This window comes from Neovison vison, chromosome 12, assembly GCF_020171115.1.
Source record: "Neovison vison isolate M4711 chromosome 12, ASM_NN_V1, whole genome shotgun sequence".
NCBI classification, from domain to species: Eukaryota; Metazoa; Chordata; class Mammalia; order Carnivora; family Mustelidae; genus Neogale; species Neogale vison.
The window spans coordinates 584,470-601,717 of record NC_058102.1 but is presented as its reverse complement, the minus strand read 5'-3'; the positions used below and the strand labels follow the sequence as shown (position 1 = coordinate 601,717).

The 17,248-nt window shown below is 65.7% G+C and overlaps 2 protein-coding genes and 1 long non-coding RNA gene across 6 annotated transcripts in view; 2 read left to right on the top strand and 1 right to left on the bottom strand.

Annotated features, from left to right (window-relative positions):
* The window catches only part of MOV10L1 (Mov10 like RISC complex RNA helicase 1), a 38,556-nt gene extending 35,776 nt beyond the window's left edge, over positions 1-2,780 (top strand). For all 3 annotated transcript variants that reach the window (XM_044227839.1, XM_044227841.1, XM_044227840.1), the window contains 4 exons: positions 339-488; positions 1,291-1,398; positions 1,990-2,127; positions 2,217-2,780. In XM_044227839.1, the coding sequence (XP_044083774.1) occupies positions 339-488; positions 1,291-1,398; positions 1,990-2,127; positions 2,217-2,312 (492 nt within the window). In that variant the 3' untranslated portion in view covers positions 2,313-2,780. The remainder of the gene's footprint in view (positions 1-338; positions 489-1,290; positions 1,399-1,989; positions 2,128-2,216) is intronic.
* On the bottom strand, positions 1,405-8,756 carry LOC122891848. Its single transcript, XR_006381329.1, has 4 exons — positions 8,692-8,756; positions 6,442-6,705; positions 6,065-6,126; positions 1,405-1,633 (listed from the first exon to the last, which is right to left on the bottom strand). It is a non-coding gene; the product is annotated as an uncharacterized LOC122891848 (long non-coding RNA).
* Positions 8,683-15,974, top strand: PANX2 (pannexin 2). 2 transcript variants are annotated; one of them, XM_044227842.1, is made up of 3 exons: positions 8,683-8,908; positions 13,518-14,963; positions 15,512-15,974. In XM_044227842.1, exons 1-3 carry the CDS (start codon positions 8,683-8,685, stop codon positions 15,853-15,855), a joined length of 2,016 nt encoding a protein of 671 aa, XP_044083777.1. In that variant the 3' UTR covers positions 15,856-15,974. The 2 variants fall into 2 exon arrangements, with proteins under 2 accessions (XP_044083777.1, XP_044083778.1); XM_044227843.1 differs by lacking the exon at positions 8,683-8,908 and adding an exon at positions 11,712-11,903.
* Positions 15,975-17,248: the final 1,274 nt, after the last annotated feature.

Genomic DNA, 17,248 nt, shown 5'->3' with positions numbered 1-17,248 from the left:
CTCTGAACCCTGCCCGCCTCGGCCCCCGGTCACCTTTCCCTGTCCTAGCACGCCCTCCTGCATGTGGCTGTGTCGGCGCACGCCTCGCTGACCGCCCACTCCTGTTGCAGCAAATGACACACCGCCCCCAAGCAGCCCTTCTCTGGGCTCCTTTTGGGGCCGCGGTGCGTCTCTCCACTGCTGCCGCTGGGACAGTGGGGTGGCCTCGGTCTCGATCGTGCCGTACTCCCAACGCCAGCCTCGCTCCCTCCTGGCTCAGAGCCCCCTTCGCAAGCATGTGTTGAGGACATGAAGTGTCCTGATGCTTGTCCCCTTCCCTTGTCCTCTGATTACCTCAGGGCAGCGAAGCTCGTGAAGGGAGGAGCCCGTCGTGGTTCAATGCTGCCGAAGCGGTCCAGGTCCTGCGCTACTGCTGCCTGCTGGCCAGGAGCCTCTCCAGCCAGGTGTCCGCCAGTGACATTGGTGTGATCACGCCCTACCGGAAGCAGGTGTGGATCTGCCCACCGCTCCTTTGAGCGTCCTTGGTCCCAGGGTCAGGAAGGAGGGTGGAGACAAGCTCCTCTATCTGGCACCGAGTCCTTCCACCCCCACTGCACCTGCGTCCGCGCCCAGCAGGGGGCCCTCGCTGGCCGGCCCTGCACCCCACCGCCGGAGTCCTGGTGCTCAGACGCTGGCGGGGTGGGGGACGGGATGCTGGCTGGCCAGGCGAGGGGCCACCCGCCAAGCCCCCCAGGGAACAGAAGCTTCCCTGGTGCCGAGCTTTCTCCTGTACTGTATGCTTCCCTCCGGGGTTTCAAATTGGCTTTTCTTTTGCCAAGACCCACTGGAGAGCCTTGTCTCTAGACACACAGTGCAGGGTCCTGTTTCCACGCCACGGCTGGTCCCCTGCTCCAGGAGCTCGTGCCTCCCAGAGACACGGCCCCTGCCTTCCTGCGGTGGCTGTACAAAGACTGCTTCCAGGTCTCTGTCCAGCCACTCGGCTCTGCCGGGCCGAAGGTCCCTCCGCTGTCCCCATGGAGATGACCCCATCCACAGAGCAGCTGGCCCGTGCGCCTCCGCCCTCCTGACTGCGCACCACGGGGAGACAGAAGCTGCGCTCCAGACACACGCTGTCCCCTTTCCCCTAGTGCACTGGGTCTGAAATCAGAATCTGTGCTCCCGTCAACCCAGATGAAATAGGGTTTGGAATTGGTGAAAAGCAGTATTGCATATTGGTTAATATTGGGCTTATGCTTAAATATATAAAGAAATGGTCAGATTTGTAAAGTTTTATTTTTATCTGCTTCAAAGGTGGAAAAAATCAAAATTCTTTTGCGCAATGTCGATCTGACGGACATAAAGGTTGGATCGGTGGAGGAGTTTCAAGGGCAGGAGTATCTGGCCGTCATCATCTCCACCGTAGGTGCTCCTGCTCTTGGCGGGGTGGCGGTGTGTCCGAAGCCGCCCGATGTCTGTCGGGTTCTTGGTATCTCCCTGTAGAAAGTGCCGGAGGCCCTTTCCTAGCGCGGGGAAGCCTCTCCAGGGTGGGGTGCCGACTGTGGGAGCGCCTTAGAAACTCAGCCACCCACACACGACGAAAGCAGGGTGATCCGGGAAGCAGAGGGAGGCGCGCTGGCAGAGGCGGCCCAGGGCGCTGAAAGAGAAGGGGACAGAGGGGCCGAGCGGGAGACGGCCGCCGCCCACGAAGGCCCCAGAGGCTCGGCCACCGCCCGGGGAGCACCGGCCCTAATTCTCACGACTCTGTTTCCCTGTCGGATTCTCTTGACTGAGATAAGGCAGAGAGTGCGGGTGGGTTAACGGGGACCTGCACCCAGAGACAAGGAGAGGGTCTCGTGAGGCGCTCCCCACGGTGCTGGCTGTCTCCTTTTTTAACCAAAAATGGAGTTACACGGATGTCTAATAAATATTTTCAAAAGCTTTAAAATACCGTATTTCTTTCCATGCCAAACTTAACGATACTGTTTTTATTTGTCTTTGTGTCTTTTTTAGGTACGGTCAAATGAAGATAGATTTGAAGATGATAGATACTTTTTGGGATTCTTGTCCAACTCAAAAAGATTTAATGTTGCAATCACCAGACCCAAAGCCTTGCTGATCGTGCTGGGAAACCCTCACGTTCTGGTCAGAGTGAGTCACCTGAGGAGGGCAGGGCGTGGGGACAGGGCGCCGCTCGGACAGCTTGGGCTTTGAGGCCTGGCGCTCTGCTATTTCTGCAGGATCCCTGTTTCGGTGCTTTACTGGAATACAGCATCACCAATGGCGTCTACACCGGCTGCAATCTCCCTCCGGAACTGCAGTCCCTGCCAAAGTGAGCTCCGCTCCTCTTCCTGCCCCGCCCTGCAGCCCACCGCCCTCTCCTCCTTCTTGTGCAGTCCCGGGGTGGCGCTTGGGACCACTGAAAGAGGCCTCAGCCCCAAGCCCTACTTTGGTGGCCCCCATGATCCAACCCTGAGCTGCTGCGGGGAACCCAGCTCACCGGCTCCCTCCCCCTACCTGTAGCTGTGATGAGACCCGGGACCTGTCACTCCCCCACCCCACAGAGCCGGGGTCAGAGGGCCCCCCAGGACCGGGTCCCCAGCCCCAGCTGGTGAGGCATCCCAGACATCTGCTGTCCTCCCTTCTGGGCTGGGAACCCTGCCACGTGCCTTGTGTCCCAGCCTCAGCCGGGAGCGTGGGACCCGTGGGGTCAGACAGAGCCTGCTGACTGTTCTCCGCATCAGCCCTTTCCTGCCGCCGGGCGGGTACCTGAACCCGTCCCCCAAATAAATGCTCACATGAGACACTCAGCGTGGCTTTCCACCTCCAGGCACACTGGACACTGGGAGGCCAGGATACTTTCACGTGGCCTCTGACCCCCGCAGGCTGCCATGCGTTCTCCAGCCCCTTGGGCCAGTGTCAGCCGCGTAAAGCCCAGGGCCTCCGCAGGGGCGCCACATGGGGACGGGCGGCCACACAGAAGTGGGGTCAGCATCCTGCTCCCCTGGAACCGTGGAGCAGCTGGGGGGGCCGTCTGTGCACATCCTCGGGGACCGGTTTCCAGGGAGGGCTGGCTGGGGACTGTTCTCTGTGGACAGCACCAGGCGTGGGGGGCGGGAATACCCAGGCGCCCGGTAAAGGGGCCTCGTCTCCGGCTGTGCCCTCGGTGGGGTGGGAAGCAGCTGCAGCAGCCTGCGTGGGGGCCAGTCAAGCCCTGGGCGGGGAGAAGCCCAGGCACAGCTTCACCAACCAGGAGAAGCAGACCCTGGGGCACGGAGGCTCTTGACTCCACGGGAAGACAGGCCGCTGCCCAGACACGTGGCCCTGTGTGGCTGCAGTGCTCCTTTCTGAGGCTCTGGGTCCCCACATGTGTTTGGAACCCATGACTGCTTCCTCCAGGAAGGCAGCCAGGGTGGCGGGCCGCATGCGGAGTGTGGAGGCCCAGGCAGAGCCCTCCCTGCCCCTCAGGACATGAGGCCGGCGGCTCTGAGGATGAAGCATGTGGCACCAGACATGACAAGGGAGCCACGGGGTGGTGTGGACACCACTCAGCCACCCTGCCCAGGCCAGCAGGTCCCTGAGTCTTTGCCACCAGAGGCCAGCAGCATGGGCTCCAGGCTGGGCCTTCTGGGGGTGCTCACCTCCACTCTGGGTCTGAAGTCTCCCACTTCACAGCTGGGGAGACTGCCTCGTGGCATCGGCCCTTTCTGGGCAGGTGGGAACCTCCTCTGTGTGCAGGTCTGGGCCCCAGGCAGGTCCCCCAACGTGTGCAGACACGAGGTTCTGCGGGCGCGGTTCACGTGCCTGCAGGGCCCAGAAGACCCCTGTTCACACCCAGGGTCTGGACATGCCAAGCACTCAGCAGGGCTCTGCGTGTCTTTCCCCAGCTTTGGCCCAGGCCCTGGGGAAGGCACCCTGGGAGCTGCTCAGTGGTGGTGGTTCTGGAACCCTCCGTGCTCCTGAGTGCGCCAAGAGCAAATGTGGCTTAGGGCTGGGGGGTCTCGTGACCAGAAGCCGCCCAGCACACTCGCTTCTTGATGGCCGTGGGAGAGCCGGGAGGGGTGTCACGCGCTTGGAAGGCAGCTGGTGTGAGTCATGGACCGGCTAGCTCTGTGCCCCCAGGGCCATCTCTACAGGGAAGGAGCAGAAGTTGGGCTTTGGGGGCACCGGTGACTTGTCCTGGAATTGACCTGGGGCATTTCCGGGCCCACGGTGCTGCCCAGGGCGGTCACAGAAAGGGGCTGTGGGTGCACAGGCTCCCGACCCCTGCTGCTTGTGCTGTCGAGCGGCTAAAGGGAACGTGGCGGGCACGTGGGGCCCAGTCCCCTTCCCTGGGCCTTGGACAGCCGCCCCGCAGAAGCAGCCAGGGCCTGACAGAGCGAAGGGCTGGGAACCCCAGGTGGGTCCCTGGGAATTCTGTGCTCGCTGGCCTCGCAGGGCGGCAGACCTCAAGTACAAACGGTCACCAGGCGTGAAGTCACCAAGAACTTCAGGTGACAGCGGCAGCAGGAGAGCTGGCGCCTCTGGGCTCGGGGCACAGGGCTCCCTGTCTGCGCAGGCCGTCCTTGGCCCCTGGGCCTGTGCAAGGACCCATGCCCTCCCCACTGTCCCCACCAGCCAGTGTGGTGGGCGAGGCGGGGGAGGAGGAGGGGCTGGTGGCAGGCAGGAAGAGGGAGCCGCAGGGCAGGAAGGAAAGCGAGTGCGAGCAGCTCCTGACGCAAACCTAACGGCTTGGCCAGAGCCGCCGCCCGGCGCTGTCCTAGAGGACTTCCTGTGGGTCCTGCAGAGGACAGGGGCATGGTGGGGAGGGACAAGGCAGAGAGGGTCCCCACCCCAGGACCCTAGTGCGCCCTGTGACAATGACCCCACCCCCGCTCCCCAGGGCACTAACGAGCGCTTTGTCACCGCTGCCAACACAAGAGGCCTTCCTGGGTACAGATGGGGACACTGAGGCTCCGTTGGCCCAGCCCAGAACCCATCCTGGCCCCCATGCTTGAGGACGGGACTCTACTGACTGCAGACGCCTCACGCCTGGCATTGTGGGTCAGCCGGGTGATGAAGTCGCTGTCGAGATGTGAGAGAATCCTGTCCTTGCTGCTTCAAGGAACGTCTGCTCTTGGCCTCGTGCACAGTGGCCCCGGGGAGGCACCCTCAGCAGCTTCATGCAGCAGTGGCTAGGGTCTCAGTGGGCCAGGTCCCCTGCCCCCCCTCTTGGCTGAAACCCCTCTGTGCTCTCTTTACGTGACCTTTGTCCTCCCTTCTGCCCCCCCCCCCATGCTCTGTGTCCTCTCCAGAGCGAGTGTTGGAGGGCAAGCCTTCTCGGACAGCAAGCAGGGACCAGGAGGGCCCCCAGAAAGGCCTGGTGGGGGAGCCCCCGGTGGCCGAGCTCACAGGATGTGTTCCACCCTTGCTCCCCCACCCGCTGAATGGCCACGCTTGCCTCCCTGTCATCGTCGTCCCGGCACTGTCCCCTCGTTCCTGCCCACACTGTGTCACGGGGACCTGTCGCCACCCCAGGGTGGTCAGTACACCTGCAGCCAAACCTGCTCAACCCTGCGCGCAGCCCAGCCGGCCCAGCTCGGAGAGACTGGACGCTGCCCCGGCTCGCAGGCCGAAGCAGGTGCGGGTCACGTTGTGGAGAGACAGTCCCCACCAAACACCAGGAGGACAGCAGTCAGGGTCCTACAGTCACTGAAGACCTGGGCTGGGTGTCCAGGGCAAGGTACTCCTCGCCAGGGGGCCAGAGTTGTGTCAGGTGACAGGAGACCAGGTGGGGTCATTCTGGAGGGGACGCGGGGCCCCGGGACACCAAGGGCAAGAGGCATCCCATGCGGCCCGGCGGGGCCCAGAGCAGGCAGGAGAGTGGGTGAGGGGCCTCCCCGGGGACCAGGAGGCTCTGCTAAGCCCTGGATGAAGGTGCATGGGGGTCTGCCCTAAAAGGAGGTCGAGCTGCCAGACCAGTGTGGACCCCTGGGGAAGCAAGCTAAGTGGTTCCTGCAGGCAGATGTGGCCTGCACTGGGTTTGACTTTTGTGCCTGTAGAGCCCTGAAGGAGACGTGGAAGTTGCGTGCTACTTGTTCTCACTTACCTACCATTTTTCTTCTCATCGTTTCAAACTCTTCATTCCCAGCACATCCTAAGTATCCCCATCTGGAAGCACAACCGAGCAGCCTTTTCAGGGTGTCCGTTGGGATCAAAATGCACTCGCATGGCCAGGCTGGACAGGAGGAACCCTGACCACACCTCTGTGAAGCGCGTGTGCAGAGTAAAGGTCAGGAACGCCGGGATCACTACTGCACAAGACCGGAGGGCCGCCCGCCCGCCGCCGGCGCATGTGCACTGCGAAGCCGCGGCAAGGACCAGCCCTGCAGACACACCTGGGGGTCTAAGAGGGCGCGCTGCTTGGTCAGCACTGGTGGGAAGAGACCCCTTGCTCTACGGAGAAAAACCAAGCTGCCTTCCTACCTCCACGCATGGTCTTGCAGCTCAAGGTGTGACCGCTGGGTGAGTAACGCCACCTGTGGGGGTGGCAGGGCTTGCGATGTGGCCCAGTCGCCTCCTGAAATCCTCATGTCGCCGATCACCAACCAATTCACCTCAACGCAGAAACGAAGCTCATTTCAACGCGTCTGCTGGAGTCCACAGAAGAACGAGTGGGGGGTCACGGCCTCCTGCTCCTGGAGGGGCACCGGGCTGCCTTCGTGATGTGGCAAAGAAAACCACAAACCCCTGGGGTAAAAAACACAAGTACATCATCTGACTACATCAAAATTAAGGATTTCTATCCAGACTCCATGGACAAACCCAACAGACAGGAGGACTTGAAGGAGCCTGTGAGCAGATTAACAGCGGCTGCTGGAAGTCCAGGACCTGCACGTGAACCAGCAACAGGCCCTCTCGGTCTGCGGGGGCTTGAGGAGGCAGGAAACCCACAGGGAACCAGAAACGGCGGACAGAGAACACTGAAGCGACATTGCCCCTAGGGTGGCAGTTACCAGAAAGCAGATGATGCCAAGAGCTGGGAACGTTATGGGGACAGAACCTCGTTTTCATGGTAGGACTGTGGTCCAGCCTTTCTGGAAAGCAACACAGAAGGTCCCCCCAGTGGCACCCCTCGGGGGGGTTCCAAAGGGCCTTAGGGACGTCCATGCCATTAGCTGGGTGGGGCATCTGGGACAGCTGGGAAGTGCCTGGATTATCTGAGGGCTGCTGGGTTTGGAGGGAGCTGGGCTGTCGGGGAGTGTCTGGATTATGTGGGGTCTACGTCTTCTGGGGGCAGCTGGGTTGTGCCGAGGGACTCTGGGTCATCTGGGGAGCCGCTGGGAAATTGTAGGCAGCCCAGCTGTGTCAGGAAGTAGTAGACAAATAAAACGTGCTGGAAGCCAGGGCTGGGCGTCCTTCAGAAGCACCTGCGAATCTTTGAAAGCACAGAGACCCTTGAGAAAGGTGAAGAAAGGCGAGGGGTGGCGGCTCACCCCAGGGGCTCAGAACCCGTAAATACCGGTGCCCCAGACACGGAGTTACTGCATGAAGTTAACGCTGCAGCCACACTAAACACTCCCGAAGACGGCACGTGTATGTCCCATAATAGTGGCAAGGGGACAAGCCGCGAAGAAAAGGAAAACATGATGAGCCACAGAGGGTCCTGGGGGCAGCGGGGTTGACGGTGGCGTCTGCGCTCTGCGCTGCAAACCAAACCCAGCAGAAGTGCGCGCGGTTGTCCCGAGGGCGCCGGCGGGCACGGCCGGGCGTGGGGACGGAGGGGATGGAGGTCGGGAAGGTGGCGGGAGGCCGGGCCGGGCTCACCAGCACCCCAGAGCCTACCCCGGGGGCTGGCACAGGCCGGCCCCCAGCGCGTCGGTCAAACGAGGCAGAGGGAGGAGTGACAGACGTGCGGCGGGAGGCGGTGCAGGAGGAAGCGGGGCGCGGGAAGTGATGTGCGGGGGCTCCGGCGCTGGGGGATGGGAAAGTCGCCCCGCAGTGTCCGCGGGCCGCTGCCCCAAGCCGGGGGAGGGGGGTGCCCCGTCCCCCGCGTGCGTCCCAGCGCCCACGCGGTGCCCAGGCTCCGGGCCGGGAAGCGGAGCAGGTGCCAGGAGGCGGGACGAGGCGACCCCTCCTCGCCGGGGCGGCTCCCGCGACCGCGAGCCCGCGAGGGGGCCCCGCTCGGCCTCTCCCCAACCCGAGGAAGAGGAGGAGGGGCCAGTCGTTGTTAATTCATTTTATTTAATTTAAATATTTTTTGCAAAGTCATCGCCGGCGCCGCATCTGCGTGGCCGGGGGGGGGGGGGGGGGGGGCGGAGCCTCGCTGCCGGTCGCCGCAGGTAAACAGCCCCCTCCCCGCGGTGGGAGCGGGGCCCCGGCCCCAGCCAGGGACAGCAGCCGCCGCCCCCGCCGCAGGGACGCGCCAGGCCCGGCCCGGGCTGCAGCCGAGGCGGGGGCGGCGGGGCGCGGGCGGCCCGACCCCTGCCCGCGGGGGCGGCGGCGGAGCGTCCCCCACCCCCGCGCCGGCCCGGCGCCCCCCGCACCCTCGCCACCCTCCCCTGCCGCCCGGCGCCCCCCATCCGTCCCCGCGGCCCCGCCGGCCCTCCCCGGCGCCCCCCGGCCGGCGCTCCCCGCCCGCGCCCCCGGCCCCGCGGCCCCGCCCCAGCGCCCCCCGCCCCGCGGCCCCGCCCGCGCCCGCGCCCCCGGGCCGCGCCCCCGCCCCCCATGCACCACCTCCTGGAGCAGTCCGCGGACATGGCGACGGCGCTGCTGGCCGGGGAGAAGCTGCGCGAGCTGATCCTGCCCGGCGCGCAGGACGACAAGGCGGGCGCGTTGGCCGCGCTGCTGCTGCAGCTGAAGCTCGAGCTGCCCTTCGACCGCGTGGTCACCATCGGCACCGTGCTCGTCCCCATCCTGCTGGTCACCCTGGTATTCACCAAGAACTTCGCAGGTGAGGCTGGGGGCGCGTCCGCAGGTGTCGGGCGCCGGGCGCTCCCCGAGTCCCCGCGCCGGCATCCCGCCGGGGCCTGGCGGTGTTGGCGGCGCCCCGGGGGTCTCCCCGCAGATCCGCAGCCACCACCGCCCTCCCTGCACCGCTGCATGTGCCGCTGGTCGCCTGGGGCTGCCTCCGAACCCCTCTCCCCCCTTGTATTGTTTTTACTTTCCCTGCGCTCCCCGTGAGCCGGGGCGGACCCAGCCCGGCCCTGGTGGTCTCAGGCGCAAATGAGACTTGGGGTCTGGCAGGAAAGACCAGGAGGGGGAGTGGGCCGGCTCTGAGGGCAGGAGGAGTGGCCAGGTGGGGACCAGAAGAGGCTGTTCCAGCTGAAGCCGAAGGCTGTCAGAGCACGGCTGCGGGCAGAGCCAGAGCGGCAGGACCGGCAGTGATGGGCCCTGGGACCCGGCTGGGGTCTGGTTAGCTTCAGGGGGTGGCCTTGCTCCGGGCCCTGGGAGCCCAGAAGGTTTGCGGGCAGGACCCTGAGGCCAGGCCGAGCCTCCCCCGGGGCTGGGCAGTGACCCCACCTGGCCAACCAGGAGGCCCACGCAGGCGGGATAGGGCAGTGACAGGAACCAGTGCGGTGGACGCTGTGAGAGGCTGAGGCCTTAAGCTGACAGTCGTGGGGGCGCCAGGAGGACCTCCCCACAAGTGACCTGGGCTGAGGCGGCCTGGGAGGCACCCGGAGCAAGGTGGCAGAAGAGTGGCCTCCCTAAGGAGCAGAGCTGGGCAGGGAGAGGTGGCCGGTGGTCCACCCAGATCTGGCGGGTCCGGGGAGGCCCCCCCGCGGGCCTTCGGGCCAGGCTTGAGGGCCAGAGGTGCCCGTCCGTGGCAGAGGGGGCGGGGGTCCCTGTGCAGCCCTCGAGGAAGGCTGTCCCCTGAGGGACACCGGCAGACATTCTCGAGCTCTGCATTGGCTCTTTCACAAAGGGCTCGATTTTTAGGGGTCCCTATGACCTGGGAACCCGCCAGACCTGCGGCGGCCACGTGCAGGCCACCTGATCAGACACTGGGGGCCTCTGCAGTTTCTGTCTTCGGACATGAGTGCGCGGACACTCAGACACTCCCGGGACAGGACGCGCTCCCAGGGCCGGGGGTAGCACGGTGCAGAGGCAGGTGTGACCCACAGTGTCTCTCAGGGCACATAGGGGACGTGTCGGGTTTCTGAGCCGCCTGGAACGAAGTCACTCAACTGTCAGAGTCTGGAGGTTGACCGGCCAAAACCACGGGGCCAGACGCTGGGGGAGGGTCCCTCGGGCGCTGCAGCTTCTGGGGCCGCCTCACCCCGCTCTGCTTGCCCGTCCACATGGGCACCCTCTCCCTGGGCACGTGCTCCAAATCCCCTCTTCTTATTGGCCCCCAGTCATTGGCTTGGGGCTCCTACTCCTGCGGGACCTTCTCTCTCTGTTTTTTTTTAAGATGTATTTAATTGAGAGAGGGTGAGCGCGCACCCAGCGGGGAGGCGGAGGGAGAGAGCGCGTCCCCAGCAGCCTCCCTGCGTGCAGCCAGGACACCTCGGCCGAGCGCCCCAGGTGCGCCCAGTGTGCGCCCAGTATGCCCTTCGCAGGGTCACATTTGCCAACAAGGTCATAGTTACAGGTACCAGGGGTCGGGACTTCAGCGTCCTTTGCGGAGAACACGATTCTGCCCGCTACGGATGGGCACGGTGAGGCAGGATCAGGACTGTCATCCTCAGGCCCCCGGGGACAGGCCTCCGTTCCCGTGCTGGCCTCAGTCCGGCTCACCCCACATGGACCCTCAGCACCTCTCCATGCCCGGTCAGGCCTGGGCCACCAGGGTCTCCTGAGCTCACCCTTTCATCCCCGGTCCTGGTAGCTCCCTGGGCCTTCCTGTGCAGGCCTGCCCCCCATGGCGCCCCCGTACTGACCTGTGCTTGCACGTGGACATGTCTGTGCCCGCTTGGCCCCCTGAGCATGGACAAGGCAGGCTTTCTGAGCAGTGGCGGGCAGGCCGGCCGCTGCTGCCTGGCATCCCGGGCCGTGCTGCGTGTCCGTCGAACACACCTGCCTCGGCACCTGCGTATGTCCGAGGGACCCTTGTCCTCGGTCATAGAACACAGGAGGGCTGCCCCACTCCCCTCAGGGTTTGGGGAGGCTATGGCTGCTCTCGTGTACCTAGATTAGGGTTCAAGGCGGGACAGGACACAGGACAGTGAGTGGGCGTAGGCAGCGAGCTGTCTCGGTGCTTCAGACAGAAAGCATCCCCAGTCCCTTCCCTAGACCCGAGGACTGGAGGGGTCCGGGGGGAACCATGCGTCCACTGGCTGAACTGGGGAGGACATGCTGACACAAGGGGACAGCCCCGGTGGGGTGCAAGAAGGAAGCGAGTTCAGAAGTGCTGACCCTTAGAGGGCCCCGGAGACATCTGCATCCAACACCTCCGGCCCCCGCAGTGCTGCATCCGCCTCCATCGCTGACGCCCCAGCCCCGGGGCACAGGCCAGTGTGCCCTGCTACTGCCGGAAGGATCCGCACCCCAGCGGCTAGGAGCTGGCTTGGAGCAAGGGGCTGTGACTCACCCCACCCCGACCCTCACTCGGGTCCTCTCCTGCAGCAGGGGGAGACCCACTCTCTGCACCCTGATTTGCTCATCAGGGACATGATGGTAAATGCGTACTGGCTACAGAGCTGAGGTGAGCAGCTGACGGGGCAGCACTGGCCCCCTAGCCTAAACCTCCCCCGTCCGGAGGGCAGAGGACGCAGGAAGACTCCTGTGTTTCCCGGCCAGGGTTGCCACGAGCAGACCCCTCACTGTGCCAACCCACTCAGCAGTGGACCGAGAGGCCGCCCCGATGAGTCGTCGGGTTCCGCAGACGTCCTCCAGCCCCGCACAGGGAACGGCCAGCTGCTTTTTCTTAAAGTGTCCTGGGTGCGTGTCTAGCCTGGGGGCATGTAGGTGTCCCCAGAGTGCGACCTGTCCGCAGAGGGGAGAAGGTAGGTGCTCCGTCCATGGGGCCTGGCGCACGTGGGCTTCAGGGCCTGTGCCGAGTTCTCGGAGGGCCCGGGGAGCCGGGCCAAGTCCCCCGACCCTCACCCTCCCTCCTGCGTCGGGGTCCCAGCCCCGCAGGGCCCCCAGCACCGCGGGAGAACGTCTGTTCAGGGGGCAGGACAGGGTCTCGGCTGAGGAGGCCGCTGGCCCGGGCCGGCCACCCCGTGTTAGCTCCCGCCTGGTGCGCTGAGTGACCACAAACTCAGGGGCTCAAAATAACACATGACCCTAGGGTTCTGCGGCGCAGAAGCCTGGTGGGCGTTACAGGCGAGCGTGTGGGGCTCGGTGGGGCCCAACTGCTTCTGGAGGCGCCCGGAGGCCCTGCTGTTCACCTTTTCTGGTTTCTAAAGACCCTGTGCCCCCTGGCTTGTGGGCTGACCTCCTCCTTCCAGCCTAGCCCATTGGCCTCTACTTCTCCCTCACATCCTTGACTCCAACCCTCTCGCCCCCCACCCTCTAAGGACCCCTGAGATCACACTGGGGCCACCCAATAATCCAGGATCATCCCCCTCCCCAGCCCTCACCTAATCCCCCTTGCAGAGTCTGCGGAAGGTTCTGTGTATTAGTACGTGGCCGCTTGGGTAGCCCTGTGTGGACGTCTGTTAGGCCCCCGGGGTTTGACAAGGGTCTGCACCTCCCCAGGGGGCGGGCATGAGCCCAGTCTGGGGCTAGATCCCACCAGCCAAAGCCTGTAGGAGGGCCGCCGACCCCTGGCCTCTGCGGTGAGAGGGGCTCCAGCTGGCCTGGCAGCAGCGTGGCCAGGCCTTTGGGGCTGTGAACATGGGGGCCGGAGCTGCAGAGGGACAGCTCCAAGCCTGCCAAGTGTTACCCTTTGGAGAAGTGTCCAAAGCCCAGCACAGCCCTGACACATTCTCTGGCTCTTGCTTTGTGCCATCACCATCTGGAAAGGAAAGTTCAGGGACAGGCTTTTTTCCTGCAACTTGGGAGGTTTCCACTGTTCCTGGTGGCGACCCTGCCGTCCTGGTGAGGGTTTCCTGTCCGAGTCCAGGTCACCACCTGGGCCCACCCAGCGCCCAGGACGCCCGGGTCTGCCCTTTTCCAGGACAGTGGGTCTGGGAGAGATACCCCATGCCCTCAAGGGCAGGGGGCTCCCACTTTTGCGCCACTGTAACTGCCTCTGGCCAGGTCGGGCCTGACCAGGCCTTCCACCCTCCTGAAGACGGACCCCCCCCCCCCGGCAGAGCAGCCCCAGGGCGGGTAGGTGTGCGGAGTGGCCTGGCTCGGCCGCCTCCCCTGTGGGACTGGGTGTCCCCCCACACGAACGCAGACTGTACACATAGAGAGGGACTCCAGGCTTGCAGCGCAGGTCAGTCCCTGGGGGGCTGTACCCCCACCCTGTGCCCCGGCCAGCCGCTGTACGTGCGGGGGGTCTCCAGGGTGAGACCCCACAGCCAGCCACCACAGTCGGTCCTACGGGGGACCGTGCATCTCCTGGGACCCGGGCGTTTCTGCTGGGGGAACAGCCGTCCCTGGTGTGTCCGGCGCGTCCCCCCGCCCCCTCCCCAGCGCCCCAGCCCGAGTGTCCTCTCTGCCCTCAGAGGAGCCCATTTACTGCTACACGCCGCACAACTTCACTCGCGACCAGGCGCTGTATGCTCGCGGCTACTGCTGGACGGAGCTGCGGGACGCACTGCCCGGCGTGGACGCCAGCCTGTGGCCGTCGCTGTTTGAGCACAAGCTGCTGCCCTACTCGCTGCTGGCCTTCGCGGCCATCATGTATGTGCCGGCGCTGGGCTGGGAGTTCCTGGCCTCCACCCGCCTCACCTCCGAGCTCAACTTCCTGCTGCAGGAGATCGACAACTGCTACCACCGCGCCGCCGAGGGCCGCGCCCCCAAGATCGAAAAGCAGATCCAGTCCAAGGGGCCCGGCATCACGGAGCGCGAGCGGCGCGAGATCATCGAGAACGCGGAGAAGGAGAAGAGCCCCGAGCAGAACCTGTTCGAGAAGTACCTGGAGCGCCGCGGCCGCAGCAACTTCCTGGCCAAGCTGTACCTGGCGCGGCACCTGCTCATCCTGCTGCTCAGCGTGGCGCCCATCTCCTACCTGTGCACCTACTACGCCACCCAGAAGCAGAACGAGTTCACGTGCGCGCTGGGCGCGTCCCCCGACGGCCCGGCCGGCGCGGGCCCCGCGGTGCGCGTCAGCTGCAAGCTGCCGTCGGTGCAGCTGCAGCGCATCGTGGCCGGCGTGGACATCGCGCTGCTCTGCGCCATGAACCTCGTCATCCTCGTCAACCTCATCCACCTGTTCATCTTCCGCAAGAGCAACTTCATCTTCGACAAGCTGCACAAGGTGGGCATCAAGACGCGCCGGCAGTGGCGCCGCTCCCAGTTCTGCGACATCAACATCCTGGCCATGTTCTGCAACGAGAACCGCGACCACATCAAGTCGCTCAACCGGCTGGACTTCATCACCAACGAGAGCGACCTCATGTACGACAACGTGGTGCGGCAGCTGCTGGCCGCGCTGGCCCAGTCCAACCACGACGCCACGCCCACCGTGCGCGACGCGGGGGTGCAGACGGCCGACCCCAGCGCCAACCCCGCCGAGCCCGACGGCGCCGCCGAGCCGCCCGTCGTCAAGCGGCCGCGCAGGAAGATGAAGTGGATCCCCACGGGCAACCCGCTGCCGCAGCCCTTCAAGGAGCCGCTGGCCATCATGCGCGTGGACAACAGCAAGGCCGACAAGCCCAAGCCCGTGCGCCGCAAGACCGCCACGGACACGCTGATCGCGCCGCTGCTGGACGCGGGCGCGCGCGCCGCGCACCACTACAAGGGCGGCGGGGCCGACGCGGGGCCGGCGCCCGACAAGAAGCACGCGCGCCACTTCTCCCTGGACGTGCACCCCTACATCCTGGGCACCAAGAAGGCCAAGCCCGAGGCCGTGCCCGCCGCCGCCCTGCCCGCCTCCCGGAGCCAGGAAGGGGGTTTCCTGTCCCAGGCGGAGGAGTGCGCGCTGGGCTTGGCGGCAGCACCCACCAAAGGTAGGCGGCGGGGGACCCCCGGCCCCGGGGGAGGCAGCCCCCCTGCCCCCCGCCCCCGCCTCGCTGCGCGGTTCTCCGCAGACCCGGCATCTGGGAACCGTGTGCGCGGGGCCCGGGGGGTGGGGAGCAGCTGGGTGGGAGAGGGGGCTGGGCGGCCAGGGGGCCGGCCTTGGGGCAGAAGGCAGGCGGGAGGGGCCCTGCCCAGCAGACAGGAGGAGCGCTAGCAGGAGGGCCCGAGGGGACATGACAGGAGGTTGTTCAGGCTCTACAGAAGGTTCTGGAAATAGGCCCTGCTGCTCCTGAGGCAGTGGGAGGTTCGGCCCACGCCGGCTGGAGCCTGCAGAGAGGGTCTTGGGGCAGCCCCACGTGGCTGAGGAGGCAGAAGGAGGGAGAATCAAGCCCTCCCACGGCGCCTGGGGGGCCTAAGGCCGAGCGGGGTCCTCGGTGACCAGCCTCTGCCAGGCGGGGTCCGAGAGAGGGGGCAGGCGCGGCGGGAGAGGCGGGCAGCCTGCAGCGTGTGACCTGCCCCTGTCCTCGGCCGTTTGCAGACACTCCACTCCCTGAGAAGGAGATCCTGTACCCAGCAGAGCCCGCCCGGGCCGCGCTTCCTTCCGGGGGCCCGTTTCACGTCTGCTCGCCCCCAGCGGCCCCCACCACGGCCCCTCTGTCGCCAGCCAGTCTGGGCAAAGCCGACCCCCTCGCCATCCTGAGCCGCAACGCCACGCACCCGCTGCTGCACATCGGCACGCTGTACGAAGCCCGGGAAGAGGAGGATGGGGGTCCCCGCGCTGCCCCGGACGTGGGCAGCCTCATTGCCATCCCCCCCCCGCAGCAGATCCTCATCGCCACGTTCGACGAGCCGAGGACGGTAGTGAGTACCGTGGAGTTCTGAGGAACGGGGCTGCCCGGGCCACCGCCGTCCCCTCCGCGTGCCCAGGGAGCGCCGCTGACCCCAGCCCAACGTGGACGGGGCCTCTGCTTCGCCCAGCACCGCCCGCCCCTCCTGGCCTCCTGTCCGCATGCCACGGGGCCGACACCTTGCCCACCCGGCCCCCAAGACAGCATCGCTGGCCTGCTGGCTGGGCCGGGGGCCGGCCTTGAGCCCGGTGGTGCCCCCCTCCCCCACCAGCCAGAAAGGCCTGGAGCCGCCCCCCCCGCCCCCCCCAATCAGGCACTCGGCTGCAAGGTGAAGAGTTTATTTTTTTAGTCAATTCCGTCTTGGGCCCAGGCTGAAGCAGGACAGCTCTGGTCCTGAGTCTGAAAGGAAGCGGGGTGTGATCCCACCCCGGGGCCGTGCACGGGCAGTGCTCAGGACCCGCCCCTGCACTGGGGGGTGCCGGGGGCCCCCTCCGTCAGACCGACATGCACTTTCTCCCCGTCTCCCGACCTGCCTGTACGCTGCTTTACTAGGACCACTGTAACTACCGAGTGTGGCGCTGCCGGGCACAGGGCGGTGTGTGCGTGCGCGCGTGACCACGAGGACGAGGACGCCAGTGTGCATGGGTGTGTGTGTGAGCGGGCGTGAGCGTGGACGCACGGAGGTGTGATCGGGCACGGGGCTGAGACCGCGTGGACGCCCGCGTGCGAGGCAAGGAATCCAACGCAATAACCATGTCCCCCACCCAGGCCACCAGCCCCCCACCCGAGGCCCCACATGGCTTCCCGTGGGCACCCAGGGCTGGCGCGAAGGGTCTGTCCCTATTACCTCAGCCACGGTGACAACGTGACAGTATTAACAAGGTAGCACCGAGCAGATCAATAAATATTATTCTGATACCGCTGAGTCCCGTGTGGTCCATCCTGCGGGAGGCCCCTGCTCTGGCCGGCCGTCCTGCGTCTGGCCGAGCTGCCTCTTGGTCACCTTGGGGGCCCCGCTGCACCCACCCTGAGGCAGGAGCCCATGGCTGTCCCTTGCGCTTGACCTGCCATGACCTCTGACTCCGAGGCTCTCACTCCGGGCCTGGGGGGCAGAGCAGGTGCGCCCTGCCCTCCCTGCGCTCACACTCTCAGCAGAGGCAAAGGCGGGAGCCCCCAGGAGACTGACCCCTCCATCAAATGTGTGGGGACGGGGCCCGCTGGCTGCACTTAAGGGCACAGGGACGCCAAGAACCCTTCCTGGAGGAGGTCCCCTTGATGTGGTTTGGGGGCGCCCCTTCTGCTCCAGAGACCTAGGGCAGGAGGCCTTCCTCACTGGGTCCAGGACTTCGGTGGGACAAGGCTAGTCTTCCGGGTACACCAGGGGCCACCTGGCCTTCAGTCCACGGCTGCTGACCCCCAGAATCTGA